At 51.1% G+C, this 16,804-nt stretch overlaps 1 protein-coding gene across 2 annotated transcripts in view; it reads right to left on the reverse strand.

The window, feature by feature from the left end:
* Positions 1-16,804, reverse strand: part of DOC2B (double C2 domain beta) — a 33,913-nt gene that overhangs the window by 12,681 nt on the left and 4,428 nt on the right. For both annotated transcript variants that reach the window (XM_057415824.1, XM_057415817.1), the window contains exons 3-4: positions 9,696-9,775; positions 2,930-3,004 (exon numbers count right to left, since the gene is read on the reverse strand). In XM_057415824.1, the coding sequence (XP_057271807.1) occupies positions 2,930-3,004; positions 9,696-9,775 (155 nt within the window). The remainder of the gene's footprint in view (positions 1-2,929; positions 3,005-9,695; positions 9,776-16,804) is intronic.

Here is a 16,804-nt window from a genome sequence, read left to right on the forward strand (position 1 = left end):
CTTCTGCCCCAGTGCTGTAACCTGGTCAGTCCTCAATGGGATGGCCCAAATCCACCCCACCCACAGCAATAACCAGAGACAAGGCAAAGTGCTCATTTGCAAAGCAATCCAACCCCACATCCCCCACTCTGGGAACAGGCAGCAAAATGGGAACCTTGGCAGAGAGCAGAGAGAGGATGGGGATTTCATTTATGCAGCAGGAGAGAGCAACAGAGAGAAAAAAAGGTCTTTTCAGGTTCATTAAAAAATAGCAATTTGCTGTTCTGGCTGTTTATTTGCATTCCTGCTCCCAGCACAGCTCTCATTCCTGCCTGCCTCAAAATAACTTCCTTTATACACATTTTTTATCACTGGCAACTCTTTCCAGAGCCACAGCTCTGCAGAAGTGAGGGACAGCAGGGCTGTCACAGCCACTTGTGTCCCTGGCATGGATGGGGCATCCTGGCACACACACACCCCCCAGGTCAGGGGATATTGATCTTCTCACTCCCTGAGCCACCTGCTTCTGTTGGGGACAGAAGCAAAGGGCTGCAGGCTTCAGATGAGGCTTCTCCATCAGCACCCCAGCCTGGGACAGACAGGCAGAGCAGAAGTTTTCCTTCTAATTACACGTAAAGTCAGAAAGTTCAATCCCTGCCTCAGCCACTGCTGGGCATAAGGAACTCTCAGGAAACTAATACTTCAAACTTGTCTTGTGTGGCTATGTGAAAAGCTGCTACATTCCCCATCTTTGGGTCACCATCCCTGAGTCAATCTGAGTAGGATGTGAAGCCCGGGCTGAAGAAAAGAGCTTGTGCAAGTCACCTTGTTAGCATGTTCTTTCCCCACCAAAAGCACCCCAAACACACAACCTCTTCCAGATTCACCAGACAGCCACTGGCTGAGGAGCTGCCAGTGCTGCGGAGCCATCGAGGGACCACAGCACAGTGTCTCACTCCCAAACTCACCATGCAAAGCAGCTGCTGGGTTTGATATCTCAGAGACAGAGAAAACCTCTGTATTTTGTGCTGTGCTTCATTTAGGTCTGCAAAGCCATTTCTGTCTTTTAAAGAAACCTGTGCCCTGTGCAGCACTGCTGAAGCTGGGTGAGGAGCTGTGAAACACTGAGCACTAGGTTAGGAGGAGGATACCCCTGGAGCAAGGCACGATGCTCCAGGAGCCGACTGGGATACAGGGGCAGGAGGGACTCAATTAGCAGCAGCATCTAAAGCCCTGCAACGTCAATTGCTTTTCACATCACTCAGGCAGGAGTCTGTTTGCAGCATGGAAAGAGAAGCTCCTGGGCATCAGCCTCACTGAGACAATCCCTGTGTGCCCAGAGGCATGTCCAGCACTGACAGCACAGCGATGCAGACCAAAGGAGACTGCAGATGGGTGCTCTCATTTATGACCTGCTGTTGCTATTGATTTAATACCTCATTTGCCTTAAAACTTCCCCAGCTTTGTAAAATTGCTCCAAACAAGCCACTATGTCATACCAGGTTTCATCCCATACCTATTTTTTCTCCTTCCTCAGTGATATTGTGGCCACCACACCAGGCTCCAGCCCAAGCAGCAAGATACGTATCAGAGAGAAGAGCCTGCTGAGGGGTGACAAGGACAGCAGAGGAAGCACCCTGATGGCACACACTGCCTGCTCAGACCCACTGGGGCCTGATCCTGGGGCTCTGTGGCTCAGGAAGGAAAGCAGCTTTAGCTAAGAGGGTAAACATGTTGGGTATCACCCAGCAGCCAATGCTGCTCCGAGCAATGAATGCAAACTAAATCAAAGCAACTGAGCTCTGGGATAGCCCTTTTCTCCCACCTGGAATGATTTACTCAGTAACCAGCTCACTTGGAGACCTCTGCATGAGGTGAACAAATCCAGCCCTGCTTCCCACATCTCTGGTTTCAGCTCTGCAACAGGTGCCCAAGAGCTCCAGTCTGGGACAGAAACACTCAATGAACTTGAAGACTGCCCTGCTCCTGCTGGAATGACTGTACAGAAACATCCAGGCCAGGACACAGTTACCCCAGATGTGCTCACCTCTCCCAGAGCAGATTTGGGCAGTGCTGTTTGGAAACAAGGTGCAGAGACAGGAATCATGGAGCCAGAGGGATGTGTAGGCAAGGAGAGATCCCCACGGCTGCTTGTAGAGTCTGTAGCTCTTTCACTACCCTCAGCACAGAGCTTTCCTCCCGCCTCCCTCATCTCCATCACCTCCAGCAGAAATGCTAATCAATGCATTTGCAAAACATGGAAATGACAGATAATATCGCTGACAGAAATGCTTCTGGCTCTCCTATTTCCAGCAGAACTCGAAATGCGGTTAAAAACTCCCGCTTACCGCCCTGAACATTATGAATTAATTCAACTGAACCGTAACAAGTAAATATACCTCCCCCCAAAAGGTCTTTCCTTTAGTGTAATAAGAGTGCAATTGATATTCATAACACATACATTTAGCATTTAAATTCAACATCCCATCAGTTACACCAAGCTCTCACGATATACATTAATATCTTTAATTACTCTTCTCTCCAGCAAGTGCTGAACCTAAGTAGATGGAAATATTTCCCTTATGATTTAAACTCTGGTTTATTATGATCTGAGGGGGTTTAGATGCAAAAGAAAAGGGGGGGGGGGGGGGGAGGGAAGAAAAGAGGTGTTTGTTTATAGCTCTGGATCATTTCACTTGGTGCTTCCCAGAGGCTTCTAGAGCACAGTGTTCACACCCCCTGCTCCCAAGGGTGAGGAGTTAGGGCTGGATTTAGCCATTTAGCCCCAGTTCTTACCTCCTGCTGCTGCTCCCTCCTGGTTGCCTGAGTAAGAGCTGGGCAGGACACTGAGGTCAGCCAGTGAAGAGCTTCTCCCTGGGAAACCTCCCTGGTCTGACTCCAAAGGGAAAGGTGCAGCCCCAGGAAGAGAAGAAGTGAAAAGGCATCTCACCTTACTGGCTCCGGGGAGCAAGTGCAATTTGACATATGGATCCGCCAAACCATTATGGTCCATCGGCTTCAGGCCCTGGAGAGGAAACAGAAAACGCAGGAGTTAGGATGCTGGGCAGGTAGCGTGGCTTGGCTGACCCCATTTACTCATGCCCATTCCCCCGGGATGTTGTTGATCCACGGAGTAGTTGCAGAGTTTCCCCAGGAGTGGGGAAGGAGGAGAATATGGTTTGTGCAGCAAAAGCTGAGCACACTCAGCATTCCAATGCTGTCTGCGGTTTGTGCCGAGCTGTGGGAAGACTTCTCATCTGCACTTGGCATTGGTCGCAAAGCAGCACTCCTCTCTTCCAGCAGCTGACTCTGACATCCTGATCACAATTAATTTGGGGGTTAAGTAAATCAGCGCAGTGATTGTCAAGGTTCAAAATTACAGGCTTTTGTCATTTAATAATTGCTTCTGAGCAAACACACACCTCTGCTGTTGTGGTGTTACTTCTAAGCGCTCCCAGAGGGTGTGATAGCACCTACCTACTCTTCCTTATTAAGGCACAGCTGAAGGAAGAACAGCTTTCGGGCCAGTGGGAGGTTGTCGCCAGTCGACTGCCATGGCATTGGCAGGAAAATCTGGGAGTACTGGAGCACAAACACAAGGAAACACTCACTCTGACCATCCCTGATGCATTTTCTGCAAGACCGTTATAGCTTTTAAAGGATAATGGATCATGCTTGTCACAGCGATGCTCTGGAGTTGATCCTGCTTCAGGCAGAGGGAGCAGACAAACCTGCTCCCCGTCTAAACAAAAAGCAGGCTGAAAACTATCCAAGAGTGATGCAGAAACCCAGCCCAAAGCCATAACTGCACAGACTGCATGGAAACAAACTCCACAGGGTAGGGAAGAAAAAGGATCATGAAAAATGGAGCCTAATTTTTACCAGTTTTAAGTGTAAATGATAATGGCTACATCATGAAAGTCCTTGGATTATTTCCATCTTGGCTACAGGATCCTTGTAGGAGTTATAGCTAGGCTGTCTGAAGGCAATCTTCTGCCTGGATCAGAGGAGGGTTTCTCTGCAGAGATACCCATCCAACCCCAGCTCCAACCTGGGCATGGAAACCAGGCTGGGTGATGCTAAAGACTCGTCACACACTTGGTGTGATGAGCAGAGTATTCAGTGCATGGGATTAATGAGTGTGTGCAGCTGCCAGGAATCCACCTGGCAGGAAAGCATTTGTATGGGCTGCTGGTGGAAAGGCTGCGTGCAATGAAATGGTAATCATCAAGGCCTGGCTTTAGGCAAATTAAAGAGGGAAATGTTGGAGAAATCACTTCCATACTTCACACGTGTGAGATAAAACACCCCACTTAACCCAGGACACCAAGGCAGCCCCTCAGGATGCCCCATTCCACCCCTCCCTGATTTGCACAACACAGCTGAGGGTCTGAGCTGCTCCTGACCTTGGTGAGGGCTCTGCTTCAGACAAGCACACTGCCCTGGAGCAAGGGAGACCAAATGGTGCTGCCCAGCAAAGAGGATTTTGCTTCTAAAGCAGAGCCAAAAGGATAAAAATATCAGTAGCGAATGGAGGCTAAAAGGCTCTGCTTTAATTACAGTGCCTCTCAGGTGATGTCCCTGGCCAAGCAGAAGAGGAAGGCAGCAGATATGGAGGATGGGAGGAAGGTGGTGGTGTCTGCTGCAGATCCATAGGTAGACACTGGTCCCCAGGCTCCAGAGGGGATCTCTCTGGCTAGGCAAGGGCTCTCCCCAGCCTGAGGTGCCCTCCTGCCTGATGCTGTGCCATAAGTGAAACAGAAGCAAGCAAGAAAATTCCAATAAAAATGGATGGAGAAGGACAGGCAGTTCTGTACTTCACCCATCAATTCAGTTCAATTAAATTACCTTCTGAGGAGGCTATTAAAGGAGTTTTTTAATAGATGCGTGTTGTGGTTTAAACCCAGTCAGGCAACTTGTTCACTCACTCCCAGTGAGTGGTGCCGAGCTGACAACAATCGAGGTCTGTTACCCCCCCCCCCACCGGGGTTCTCCCCCATTCCCGGAGGAACGGGGAGGAGGATCAAAAGAGTGCAACTCCTACGGGTTGAGACAAGAACAGTCCAGCAACAAATCACCACCGCTACTATCAACTACAACAATGATAAGGGAACATAACAAGGGAAGAGAATACGATACCACCAGCCAAGAAAACGAGTCCCACCCGGAAGCCCGTGTCCTTCTGGGTAACTCCCAGTCACCCCCCACCCCGGGCATGACGTGCTGTGGTATGGAATACCTCCCCGGCTAGCCCGGGTCAGGCGCCCCGTCCCTGCTTCCTCACGGCTTCCCCTCCTCCCTGGCAGAGCATGAGCCTCACAGAGTCCTTGGTCAGGGTAAACATCACTTAGCAACAACCAAAAACATCGGCTTCACCAACACTGTTCCCAGGCTGGAAGTCAAAACACAGCACTGCACCAGCTACCACAAAGGAAAAACATGACTGCTACTGCTGAACCCAGGACAATGCGCTATGGAAGATGGAGTGACAGGAGCCCGGCAAATGCATCTTAATGTCACATCTACCTCCCTCCTGTGTCACTCGATATGAGTTTGGCAGAGAGCTGAATTTAACACGAGAGCAGCCCCAAAGGCTCTGCCCCACAAAGCTGCTTCTGTGGGAGCTCACCTCTCCCAGGCACCCACAGATGGACCAGCACCATTGCTTCCCCTGCACGGAGCACTCTCCAGCCCAAAGCTGCTCCAAGAGGCAGAGGAGGACCAAAGAGCTCATATATGAGGTAGAATCTCCCATTGGCTTCAGCCAGTGCAGCCCCAGCTCCAACCAGTCTTCCTGCCACAACCAATTTATGGTGCTTTGCACCATGGCACGGGTGATGGAGCTCAGACCAAGTTTCATTTTTACCCCTTCCTCTACCCAATCTCAAAACCCCTGCTGCAAACCTATGGAGACCAAGAGCCCTGCTGCATCCCAGCTGCTGCCAGCTGCTCTCCGTGCCAGTGACATTTAGCTAATCAATAGGATTTAATTACAAGTCAGGCTAATCGGGCTGCCGATTAACACCATGCTAGAGGCATACAGATATCACAGGAGACAGATTCGTTCCATCATTCACCCCATGATGAGCTGCCTGCAGGGTGAGCAGGCTCCCTGCCACCCAAAAACCAGCCAGGATACCTCTTCCCAGGCCAAGACATCCTGCTCTGAAATGGGGCGAAGTCTCTGCTTCCACTCTGACAGCCCAGAGGAAGCACACAGCTTTGAGATGGGAATTTCCCTGGAGTGATAAATATTTATGAGTAAATCCGTAAGTGCAAACCTCCAGCACTCGGTTTCAGTTGGAAGAGACGAGCATCCAAATGCTCGGCAGGATAGAAACTCCCGGGTGTTTTCTAGCTGCAGCTGCAGCCAGCAGTGCAGGGACAGGAGCCCAGGTACATGTTCACAGGGGCAGCATCTGCCCTGCATGGCCTGCCTGGGGCCAGGGAGCTGCCTGCACCGCTGCCTGCACAGACACCTGAGACTCGCCCAGGGCATCCTGCTCCCAAAAGCCGGAGACAAACAGAGCTACAGGATAGCACAGCCCCACAGTGGCTGCACTGCCGCAGACCTCTGTAGATCCTCACTATAGCAGGTTATTATCTCCCTCCATGCAACATGTTAGGCTTTGCAAAGCTCAGCAGAAAATGAGCCCCTCATCAAAGCCAGGGCACTGATAAGTTAATGGTGTCATTTTCTATCAGATTTTACAGGAGGGGGTGATGCCCATTGCAGCTCCCACATATGACAGTACGGATCAACAGAGCACAGGGTGCTCCTGCACGGCAGCAAGGGGAGAGCCCTCCTGCCAGCCTGCCACACGGTTGCTCCCGCAGCCACAAACAGGCTCCCACACTGCCCTGATTTATTCTCCCATCGATCTGAGCTGAGCTGCAACGTGCCTTAATTCAGCCGTGCCTGAAGCGTGAAAGGCAGGGTACAGGCAGGGCTGCTGCCAAGACCCAAAGACATTAGTGCAAGGTGGCTGTTGGCAGCCTGCCTGCTCCTGCCTGCACGGGTCCTGAGCTTTCTGCTGACCAGGGAGAGGCAGCAGGAACGTTGGGAACAGCACCACAGCCCTGCTCCAGCCTGGGAAGTGAGGGGGGTTCTTGGTCTTTACCTCTCCAGTGCTGTGGTAACCCAAGACAGCATCTGCTTTGTTCCCACAGCGCAGCACCAGCGAGCCCTGATGCTGCTGCAGTGGCCCAGAGATCACACCATTGCGGCAGAGTAACAACTTGGTGCCATTGCAGGCAGCACAGGGAGAGGTGCAGCATCTGCCCCACCTGCTGAGACCATACCTCGATTGTACCTGCTAAAGGCAATGCCAAAGCGAAGGACTGTCCCAAGAGGTTAAGGCTGGAGATGGATGCTGTTTGAGCATTCCTCATCCTGCAGAGGCAGAACTCGCCTTGCAATCCCGCACTCAATCCATTCATCTCCAGGAGGAAACAAGATCCTCACTTTCCAGGCTAGAGCCTGCAGAGGTGCCCAGCACTGCTTTCCAAAATCACCTTCCAGATTGGAAGTTCAAAGTGCTTGATGGCAGGGCACCTCTCTGTGCTATTAGGGAAACTGAGGCACCAAGCACCTTAATCCTGGTGTAATCACACAGCCTGGGATAGCCCCAAGGCTGCCAGCTTCCACACCCATACTTCCTGCAGTGAAGCAAACCTTTTGTTCCCTATTCCATCCAAACGTGGGGGTCTGGGAACAAGAAACAGCTCAGATGTCCCCAAGCATTGGGCACCAGGGCAAAACCCTGGTCAAGCTGAGTGGCCATCCCGACCTCCTGCACAATACACTACAGCAGCTGACGGCTGCAGAGCAGAGAACTGGTGGTGGAGCACAACAGGTTAGATTTAACCTGCCAATGGTGTCTCCAAGAGCCTGCTAACCCCTTCCCACTCCTCAGGAGCTGATAACAGGACTCAGGAGGGGCATCAACATATATAGAGTGCTGGAGGTGAAAAAAAATAGAAGTAAAATGATCTAAAGGGAGGAAAAGGGTTGTCTTGGGGGGGTTATCAAAGGGAGAAAGAAAAACATTTCTCTCATGGCTGAAGTAGTCCAGGTTTTAATGGCTGCTAGCAGTGACTGAAGCTTCAGGAGCTGCTGAAGCTGGGACACATTCTGAGGGCCTGAGACATGCACACAAAACCCCAGCCAGACCAGCCTCAGCCCAGGTCCGAGGGCAGTGCACATCCCGGCACTGTGCTGCGGCTTGTGCACATGGCCCCTGGCGTCCCTGGTCACCACATCACCTTCTCTACACCACTACTTCTAACAGCTACACCGATGGCAGCCAGGGTCCTGGCCCTTACCTTTCTGTAGTCAAGTTTTGGCAGCTTTCCCCAGGCGAGAGATGAAATGAGAGCGAGCAGATGGCAATGTAAATAAAAGAGAAAAATGGGAGAATGAGAGCAGAATGGAAATGAACAGGACTCGAACGCTTGAATGTCAGGGCAGCGGGGGGGGGGGGTCTGCCCACCCTATGAGTAGGGGCGATGCCAGTGCCATGTGGTGCTCCCAGCCCCATGGGATGGGGTCAGCAATTGCTATTCTGTTCCGCCAGCCCTGCATTTGCTCTCGCTGATGTTAGATCTATCACTTGCCGCTCGCAGGTCTCCTTCCTCTCCATCTTCCACCCACTGCAAACCCAATTAGAAATCTCCTCCTTGGCACCGCTCCTGAGTGCGCCAAGGGAAGCCGTACCCAGCGGCTGCCGGTGGATTCATAAGCGACAGGCAGGGGAGGAAGCAAAACTGCCTCTGCCCTGCACAGGGAGCTGTGGGTGCTGTGCTTACCCCCCAGCCCGGAGCAGCTCCAGGCCTGCCTGGGTAGATGCCTCCAACCTCATCCCCAAAGCCAAGCTTTTGTGCTTGTGGTCTTATTCCAGATGGGAAGAACCATGGGGCAGGAATGTGCATCCTCAGCATCCAGCTTAGCGCTCAGCACAGTGGGCTCTGGTGTGAGGGCTGCAAATAAGCCAGTTGCAGCTGGAAGGGAGAGGAGCATCCTATGAAGGCAAACAACATGGTCTCAACCTCCAGGGGCTCAGCTTACAGCCTGATACCCTGCAGTTTCTTCTGTCTTCTGCAAAAACCCGCTACCCTATCCCAAGATGTACAGGGACTTGGGTCTTCTTCCACCAACCCATCTTTTGGGGTCCAGCCATGTTGACCTGGAGCCCTTGCTGCTCTGGTCGTCCTGCATGGAGAAGCAACGAGGAACCAAGCAGCACCCAGAAGCACCTTTCATGGGACCAAAGGGACCTCAGTTATCTATTTCTGCTTCAAAATGTGCAAAAGAAACCCTAATTGCCTCAATCACACAGACAGCAAAGGAACTGAGGCAGAGCACTTTGTGGCAATGATTAGCAGCATTTAAAAGAGCCATTTATAAACTGACAGCCGGTCACAGCGTCAAGTAAATAACAACATCGGGTTGGGTGCTTTTCTAAAAGCATCAATAGCTGCAACCATCTCACCACGGGGATGAGCAGCCGTCTCCATCCTGCTGGAAACACTCTGGAAAGCAGGGATGGAGGGGAAGGAGAAGGCAGAAGCACTGGGAGTCAGGATGAAAATGAAGTTGGCAAAGGGAAAGTTGTAGTGGGGGACATCAACAGTCCCTGGTGGCCTCAGAGGACAAAGGTGGCCAGCTCTGGGCACACTTAGTCCTTGCTGTTCACGCACCCAGTGCTAAGACATACCTTGGCTTTATTGATCGTGCAGTGGAGAGCGTTGTTTTCCTGATCATAGAGCAAGCTGAAATCCAGCGTCCCCAGAGTGGCTGCAAAGGATAAAAGATGTTATTAACCTGCAGCCCAGCAAACACTGGCTTTTCTCCCTCTAAGCACAAAAGGAATGGACAAAGACGCTAGAGAAATGGCTGCAGACATTATAAAACATAAAACATCCTCCTGTAAGCCTGTTATGAAACACGGCTTCATGCTGGGAGGTTGGTGGGGCTGGTACAGCCCTGGAGAGTAGAAAGAGGGATGAATGACTGCAGCTTACCCCAGCACTGTAGTCAGTGCAGAGGCTTTGCCTCCATGGGCTTTCACACAGGTCACCCCCATCTATCAGCAGGCCCACTGCAGCCAGCAGCTTCCATTCCCCAGGAACTGAAGGGTTTTGTCTGGGAGGATCCAGGCACAGACCCACTGTCAGCACATCTACCCCCTCCAGCACTGTGGGCATTCCAGAATGCATATTTGTATACTGAGACCTTCAAGCAAATGAGCCACCAATGGGATCCCTTCCCAGCTCCAATTTGGCTGCAATCTGTAAATTAAACCCAGTGAGAATGAAAATACTTTTATGGTTAAAATAAAAAACACCTGCAGCTTTTAATCAGAGCAGCACTCCTTTATGGCACATGCAACCCTGGAATAGCAGTGATGGGGCAGCTCCTGGGACGGGACCACAGGGAAAGGGCAGGAGATCAGAACAAACCAGAAGAGCTTCAGCAGCAGAAGTGTATTTGGTTTGAGAAGGTCTTTCCCTTTGGATGATCTGAGCAAGTCATGCTAATCCAGAGCGGAGGAAAAGTCTTAAAAAGATGTTTTCCAAAACCAGGATTTAACCTTCTCCATGGCTTCTGCACCTGATTTGCACACCAAAGCCCAGACAAGGAGCGGCATCTCCCAACACAGCTTCACCTGCCATCAGCCTTGAACTTCCACAGCAGTTCAAGACCTGACAACCCACACTTTTCCATGCCTACCTTTCCAAAAGGGGTCTGCTGGAGTGCTGCCCTGCCGCCATGCAGCATCCCACCACTGTTTCCAAGGAAACTGCACCTTCGTGCAGCACACAGGTTCAGAGCAGGGGGGAAAGAATCCAAAACAAAAACCAGAACAATTTTGTTTAATATCAAAGCAGGGTTTGCTGCCTGGGAGGCAAATTTGACAAACTTTATGGCACGAAATAATAAGTGTCAATAGTCTCTGCAACCAGGCACCCTGGGAGGTGGCAGGTATTCAGGGGACTGAAACCTTCCTGCTGCAATTTCACAGTGATCTTCCGGCCCAAACCCAAGCAAGCTACAGGTTTGCCTGCTAGCAAATAAAAATCATTGCTCTGGAGCAAACATCTTGCCTTCAAAGCAAAGCAAATATTCAGAGCTATTTCAGAGCCAGAATAATGTACCCCCCCTTGTCCTGGACTAATTTCATGGCACATTAGCTACTGGTTTAGGTAAGTTATAAATCAGTGGGGTTTACCTGATGGGGCTCAGGGAAGATGAAGTGATATGGGATGAGGCAACACCTTGTGCATCACCTCTGGTTTTGGCCGATTGGGCATTTCCAAATGTCCAAAGTTGCTCTGCATCATGCAGGGAGGAAGAAAGAGCACAGCAGTGCCCAGTGTGCTGGTGGCTAGATGCCTCTGCCTGGCGACGGGGAGCTCACAGCCACATACAGCAGCATCACAGCACCAACCTGGGGGGGCTGGCACAGCCCACTGTGGTGGGGTGGGTGTAGTGGGAAGCTGCACAGCACACGGGTGACAAGCAAGTCAGCAAAACTCCACTAGTCTGTGTTTTCACTGGAGAGCGGAAAATGAAGCCTCCGGTTTCGGAGCCTCATCATTTCCACCTGCCCTTTAATCAGCCGCTTCCTGCCCGCTCCACCGCTTGGCCCTCCCAAGTTCAAGCTGTTATTTTATTTTTATCACAGAAGGAGGCCCGTGGCTTATCCTGCTGGATTGGGCAATTTATAAAACAAAAGCTTGGAGTGAAAACAGCCTTCAGCCAGGAAATAATGACAAAGCCTCCTGTCCCCTCAGTGCCACAACCTTTGCCTAGGGTGAGGGCAGCAGGGAGCCCTGTGCCAGCAAGACAGGCATCACCTAAAAGCACAGCAATGTGTTTTGTAAATGAGACCTCAGGTCCTGCTGCCCAGCACCGGAGGTCCATGAGCAAACCTTGAGCAGTTTCCTTTCACCCCAGAGCTGCCAGCAGATGGGAGGGCATGGACAGGGGTGAATGCCTTTCCCCAGCCCTGCTGTATTCTGTTCCCAGCTCTCTTCTAGCCCTGGAAGGGTTTTCCTCTATACAGGGGTATTTTTTCATTGACAGTGAGTCTTGATTCCCAAGGAAGGATCTGCCTTCGGCAGAGGGATGTTAAAACATCAGCAGCACATGTTGTGCTAATTGTTTAAAGTGCAGCCGTATGGAGATGACAAAAGGGATCAGGCTAACTCCAGCTGAATCCAGGGGTGGGAGCCCTGCATCCCACAGCAGCTCTGTGTGAACCCCTAACGGGACCACAGCCAGCCCTGTGCTCCCAGAGCGGGGAACACACCAAGTGAGTGGCCGGGCAAGCCAACACCAAACACCAGCATGGGTCTCACGACCCTCACTCCTCCTGCAGACCTGCTGTCTCCAGACACCAGGACTAGGACCGAAGCTGGCCCCAAGCAAAGCCCTCTGCAAAGTGGCTGAATCACCCTTCTTTGATTGATTTCCCCTTCCCATCCATCCTCACAGCTGAGATGCATCTTGATTGTGGTTTTAATTAAGGGAGTAAGTGCCTAAAAAAGCAAAGGGCAGCAATTAGACTCCAAGCACTGTTACTAGACATATTTAACTCGACTGGGCTATTCTGAACACTGCCCTCTAATCACACAGGCTGCAAATAAAAAAGTATAAATAAATGTTTTTGTCAGGCATTACAAAGGCAGCTTTACGCTCTCCAGACAGCATGCAGGATGTATCATTATTATTACAATTATTCTGCTCCAATGATAAAATAACCATTAGAAGAGCTGAACTCATTAGCAGGTTCTGACCTTCTTTCTTCTTCATGAATTGGGAGAGATTGATGGGAAGGTGCCGGCCAGGGTCTGGCATTTAACACACGTTCTAAAAAGGAAAATAAATCTGACTTGCACAGGAATGCGGCCCCTTCTCCCCCTCACCTTTGGGCATTCTGATTAATTCAGTGGGCCACAAAATTATCAGACGGCAGCATAATGGAGAGATGCATCTCCGGGCTTAGCCACAGGATACAGCGAGCGCCTGGAGCCCGTGGGCATCGCTGCATCCCAGCACAGCTCCGCTGCACCCGTGGTGGTGGAGTCGGCAGAAGTTGTCTATTGCTGACATTTCCCATCAGGGCCCAGGGAGACGGGGAGGCTGAAGTAGCTTCTATTTCTACCTGAGGGATGAAAGGCAAAGTACCGCGGTAACTCTTCTCTGCTTCCTTATCCAGCCCCTGTCTTTCGGGCTACGTACACTTGCCTGGGCTGCACAGTGCAGCAGATCTACCCCTTGGTGACCAGGGACACCCCAAGAAGAAGAGTTTCTCAGCCCAAGAAATGGCCAAGATGTAAAAGAGGCATCGATGCATGCAGAACAGACCCACAAGTTTCAGCAAAGCCCACAGAGGAAGGAAGTACATGGGCTCCTTACCTTCCAAAGTCAAGGAAGCTTTCACAGCACTACTGCCATTAGAAAGCCCAGCAAGGCTCTACACTAGAAGAAATTGAGGTTTGCACAGAAAAAAAATATCACTATAGAACTAATTAAAAGGAAGTCCAAGGGCCTTAAGTCCTCTTGCTTATCAGCGTTGCTGCTCCCAAGATAACCTGCTCATGGATTTTGTGCCAGGGAGATCAGAGTGGAGGAGTAAAAAGACTGCTGGGGATTGTCTGGATTAGCTCTTTCTTACAGAAAGCACAGGTTCAGTAACCTTCAGACTGGGTATTTTTTAATGCACTATAAAAGACAGGTCCCTATTCTTCCATTGCTTTAATTTTCCTCTGCAATGGAGATAATTTTAAAGGTCCTGAAAGGCAGCAAGTAATTCTGCGCACTTACAGCCCCATGTAAAACGTTGGTAAATGACTCCTCAGGAAGAACAGAAATTATTTCTTGCCATTTCCAAGCAGGGCTACAGAAGATCACTCTGGCAGGCAGCTGTGTGTACTCCTGCTTCCCTGGATGTGCATCAGTGCCTCAACCAGGTCCAGTGGCACACATGGGGCAGCTCCAGGACCAATTCTCTGGGCCAACACAGGGACCAGATCCAGCACACAGGCAGGAATCCCTCCTTCCTCCAGAGTTCCACAGATGTGGTTGAATTCAACAGGACCAGGAGTGAGGAACAAACACAACTTTTCTTTCTTGCAACTGCTCCCTGCCTCATCGTGGGTTTTTAATTTAAAATCTATGGCAATTAATATTGCCTCATTTTGGAGACACAGCGCCAGCCCCTGGCAAGCTCCAGAGCATGGAGCTGCTTCTTTGTGATGCTGGTTGATGGATGCTCATCAGCTCTTCTGTTTTCTCCAGGAGGAGTGTTCAGAGGAACACTTATCTGTTCAGAACAGTTCAGAGACGTAATTATGTTTTACAGCACTAAATGGTCCCTGATGTCAGCAGCAATTAGACTTTCGGCAATTTCAATTTAGAGATGGCCTTCAAATTTCTCCCTCTCTCTTCCTTTAATGAAAGACAACATTGCAATTAACAACCCCCCAAAATTGCCTTCAGTGTTAAATACAAAGATAAAAGATCTGGGAACCCCCTGGGCTCAAGTACATTGGAGCAAGGGGTGTCAGTGAAGGAAAGAGGGTGGCAGAGTCACCCTGGGACAGAAAGCTTCCCTGCTGGACACTGGGACCAGGAGAAGGGGAAGGGCTGGGCAGGCTGCTGGGGAGGGAGGAAGCCAGGGAGAAGGGAGACCCCTCATTAACCAGCAGCTGCATGGCTCCTTCATTAACAGAGACGCTGGAGGCCACAGCCCATATGCTCCCTCATCTCTGCTGGAGAAGGGATGCCCAGACAGACCCTGCCCATCCTCATGTGCTGGTCTTGCTGGGTGCCCTACATTTATCTCTAGCACTTTAGGGTGTCTCTGTCCATGGACACCCCCTGGGAATGAGCATCTCCAGGGGCTGAAGGATCTCTGGAGGACCAAGAGCACCCAATGTGCAACCTTCACCTAGACTGCTGATGGGGCAGCCAGCAGGAAAAGGTGAGACCTCACCAAATGCCAGCACCTTCCTGATACCGAGGTATCCTCCTGGAAACCAGACAGGAGCTAATCCAAAGCCACCCTGGTTAATTAACACCCTGTGTCACCCTTGGAAGGGCTACAAGCTCCCTGATACCCTTCACTCTCAGGTCTGACTGAGCCCAGGTCTGACACTGCCCAGTACCTACACACATTTCTTTGGCGTCAGCAGCTCGGGTTGTGATAGGGTTGGCAAACCCATGCTCCAGGCTCTGCCGAAATCAGCAGTGGTTTGTTTTGTTTCCTGTGTAAAAAAAAAAAATACTTCTTTTGGCCTTATCTGGATTGAAAAGACGATTCAAAGGTTATAAATAGCAGTGGCAGCATATGCTAAAGAGCTGTGCTTCAGAAGTAAATATCCTCATCATTTCAGTGCACATTTCCCCTCGTCATCTCTTCTTGCCTCCTCCTGTCTGACCAAAAGCATTGCCAGGTGACTTGCAAACCCTGCATCCCTTAAGACTTTCATTCTTCTTTACGTCTTTAAACAGCCAGTAATTAATATCTGCATGACAGCTTTGCCTGCCTAATTATCTTCTTTGCTCAGAATGAGAGTCTTCCTAAATAACTTCTGTGTCGTTGCTTGCAGCAGGCGTCACGAGCAGCCATGCACCAGGACAGGCCTCTCAGCTGTAGTGTGAAGTTGTTTTTATGCTGCTGCAGCTCAGGAGATCACAAGCCTGCTCCACCCATGAATAAAGCTGGACGTGCTATAGAACTGGCTGGGTTTGTACACATATGAATAGCCTCGGAGCACTGGCAGGAACAGTATGGAGTAACTCTTCCATAAACACCAGCTCCCGCTGCATCCCCTTGCTCTCAGGCTGCCTCCCCATCTGAAAAACCAGAGCCAAACATACACAGAGGAGGAAGGAAATTGCCCAGCACTGTCCACGGCCTTGCTCCAAAGCCAAACAGCAGCTCAGGGAAATGAAGCGTTTCTTCAAGGGCTAGAAACTTGCCTGCGCATTAGAGAAGGGTGGGAGCTGCCTCCAATGCTGTCCTCGGGCAAAGAGAAGCTGCAGCAGTGCTCCCTCAGTGTCCACGTTTCTACCTCTGTGCTGCTTGTGCAGAGGTTTCTGAGACCCTTAAAAATCCATCAGGTACAAATTCACCTTGGTGCTGTGGAGGGGAAAGCACAGGCACTGGAAGGGCAGGGATTTCGATTGGAATCAAGGGAGATGGGAGGCAAGACCCAGCTCCTCGCAGGTGGCACATTGCCACCTAGCTGGCGTTTGCTTATTTTCCTTGCGAACCAAGTTCCCCCGGCAGCATGCCGCCTGGCTGGGTGGGAAGCATCCCTGGCGGCTGCGGACCCCAGGGGACACAGCACTGCTGCTGTCAGCAGGCACCAGCCAGGGGAACCAGAGATGAGGTGACAGCCGAGTGTCCCAAGATAGGAGGAGCGAATCCCCTTCCTTCCTAGCCCCAAATCCCTGTGGGTCCTCCGCTCACAACAGATGCTAGCACTGGTCCAACAGCACAAAACCACCCTTCTGCAGGGTTTGCACCACACGTTTCCCCACCTCTCCTGCCTTCTTCCACCTCCTCAGCAGTTTCATTAGGGACAAACCTGCTGCGGGAAGAGACCTGCTCTGTACAGCTTGGGCTCCAGTCCTGGAGCATCCCTGCAGACAGAGGATAGAGAAGGCATAGAGCAGTGATGAGTTCTTCTTCCAAGAGCCTTGGGATGGCAAAGCGTGCCAGCCATGACCCTGCAAATCCTCACAGCAGCGCTGCTGGCAGGTCTGACGGGAAGGGCTGGCTCCACGCAATTCCCAGTGCTCCCAGAGCCA

This window comes from Pezoporus wallicus, unplaced genomic scaffold, assembly GCF_028554395.1.
Source record: "Pezoporus wallicus isolate ANWC-B61680 ecotype Strahan unplaced genomic scaffold, APGP_CSIRO_Pwel_v1 contig_8517, whole genome shotgun sequence".
NCBI lineage: Eukaryota > Metazoa > Chordata > Aves > Psittaciformes > Psittacidae > Pezoporus > Pezoporus wallicus.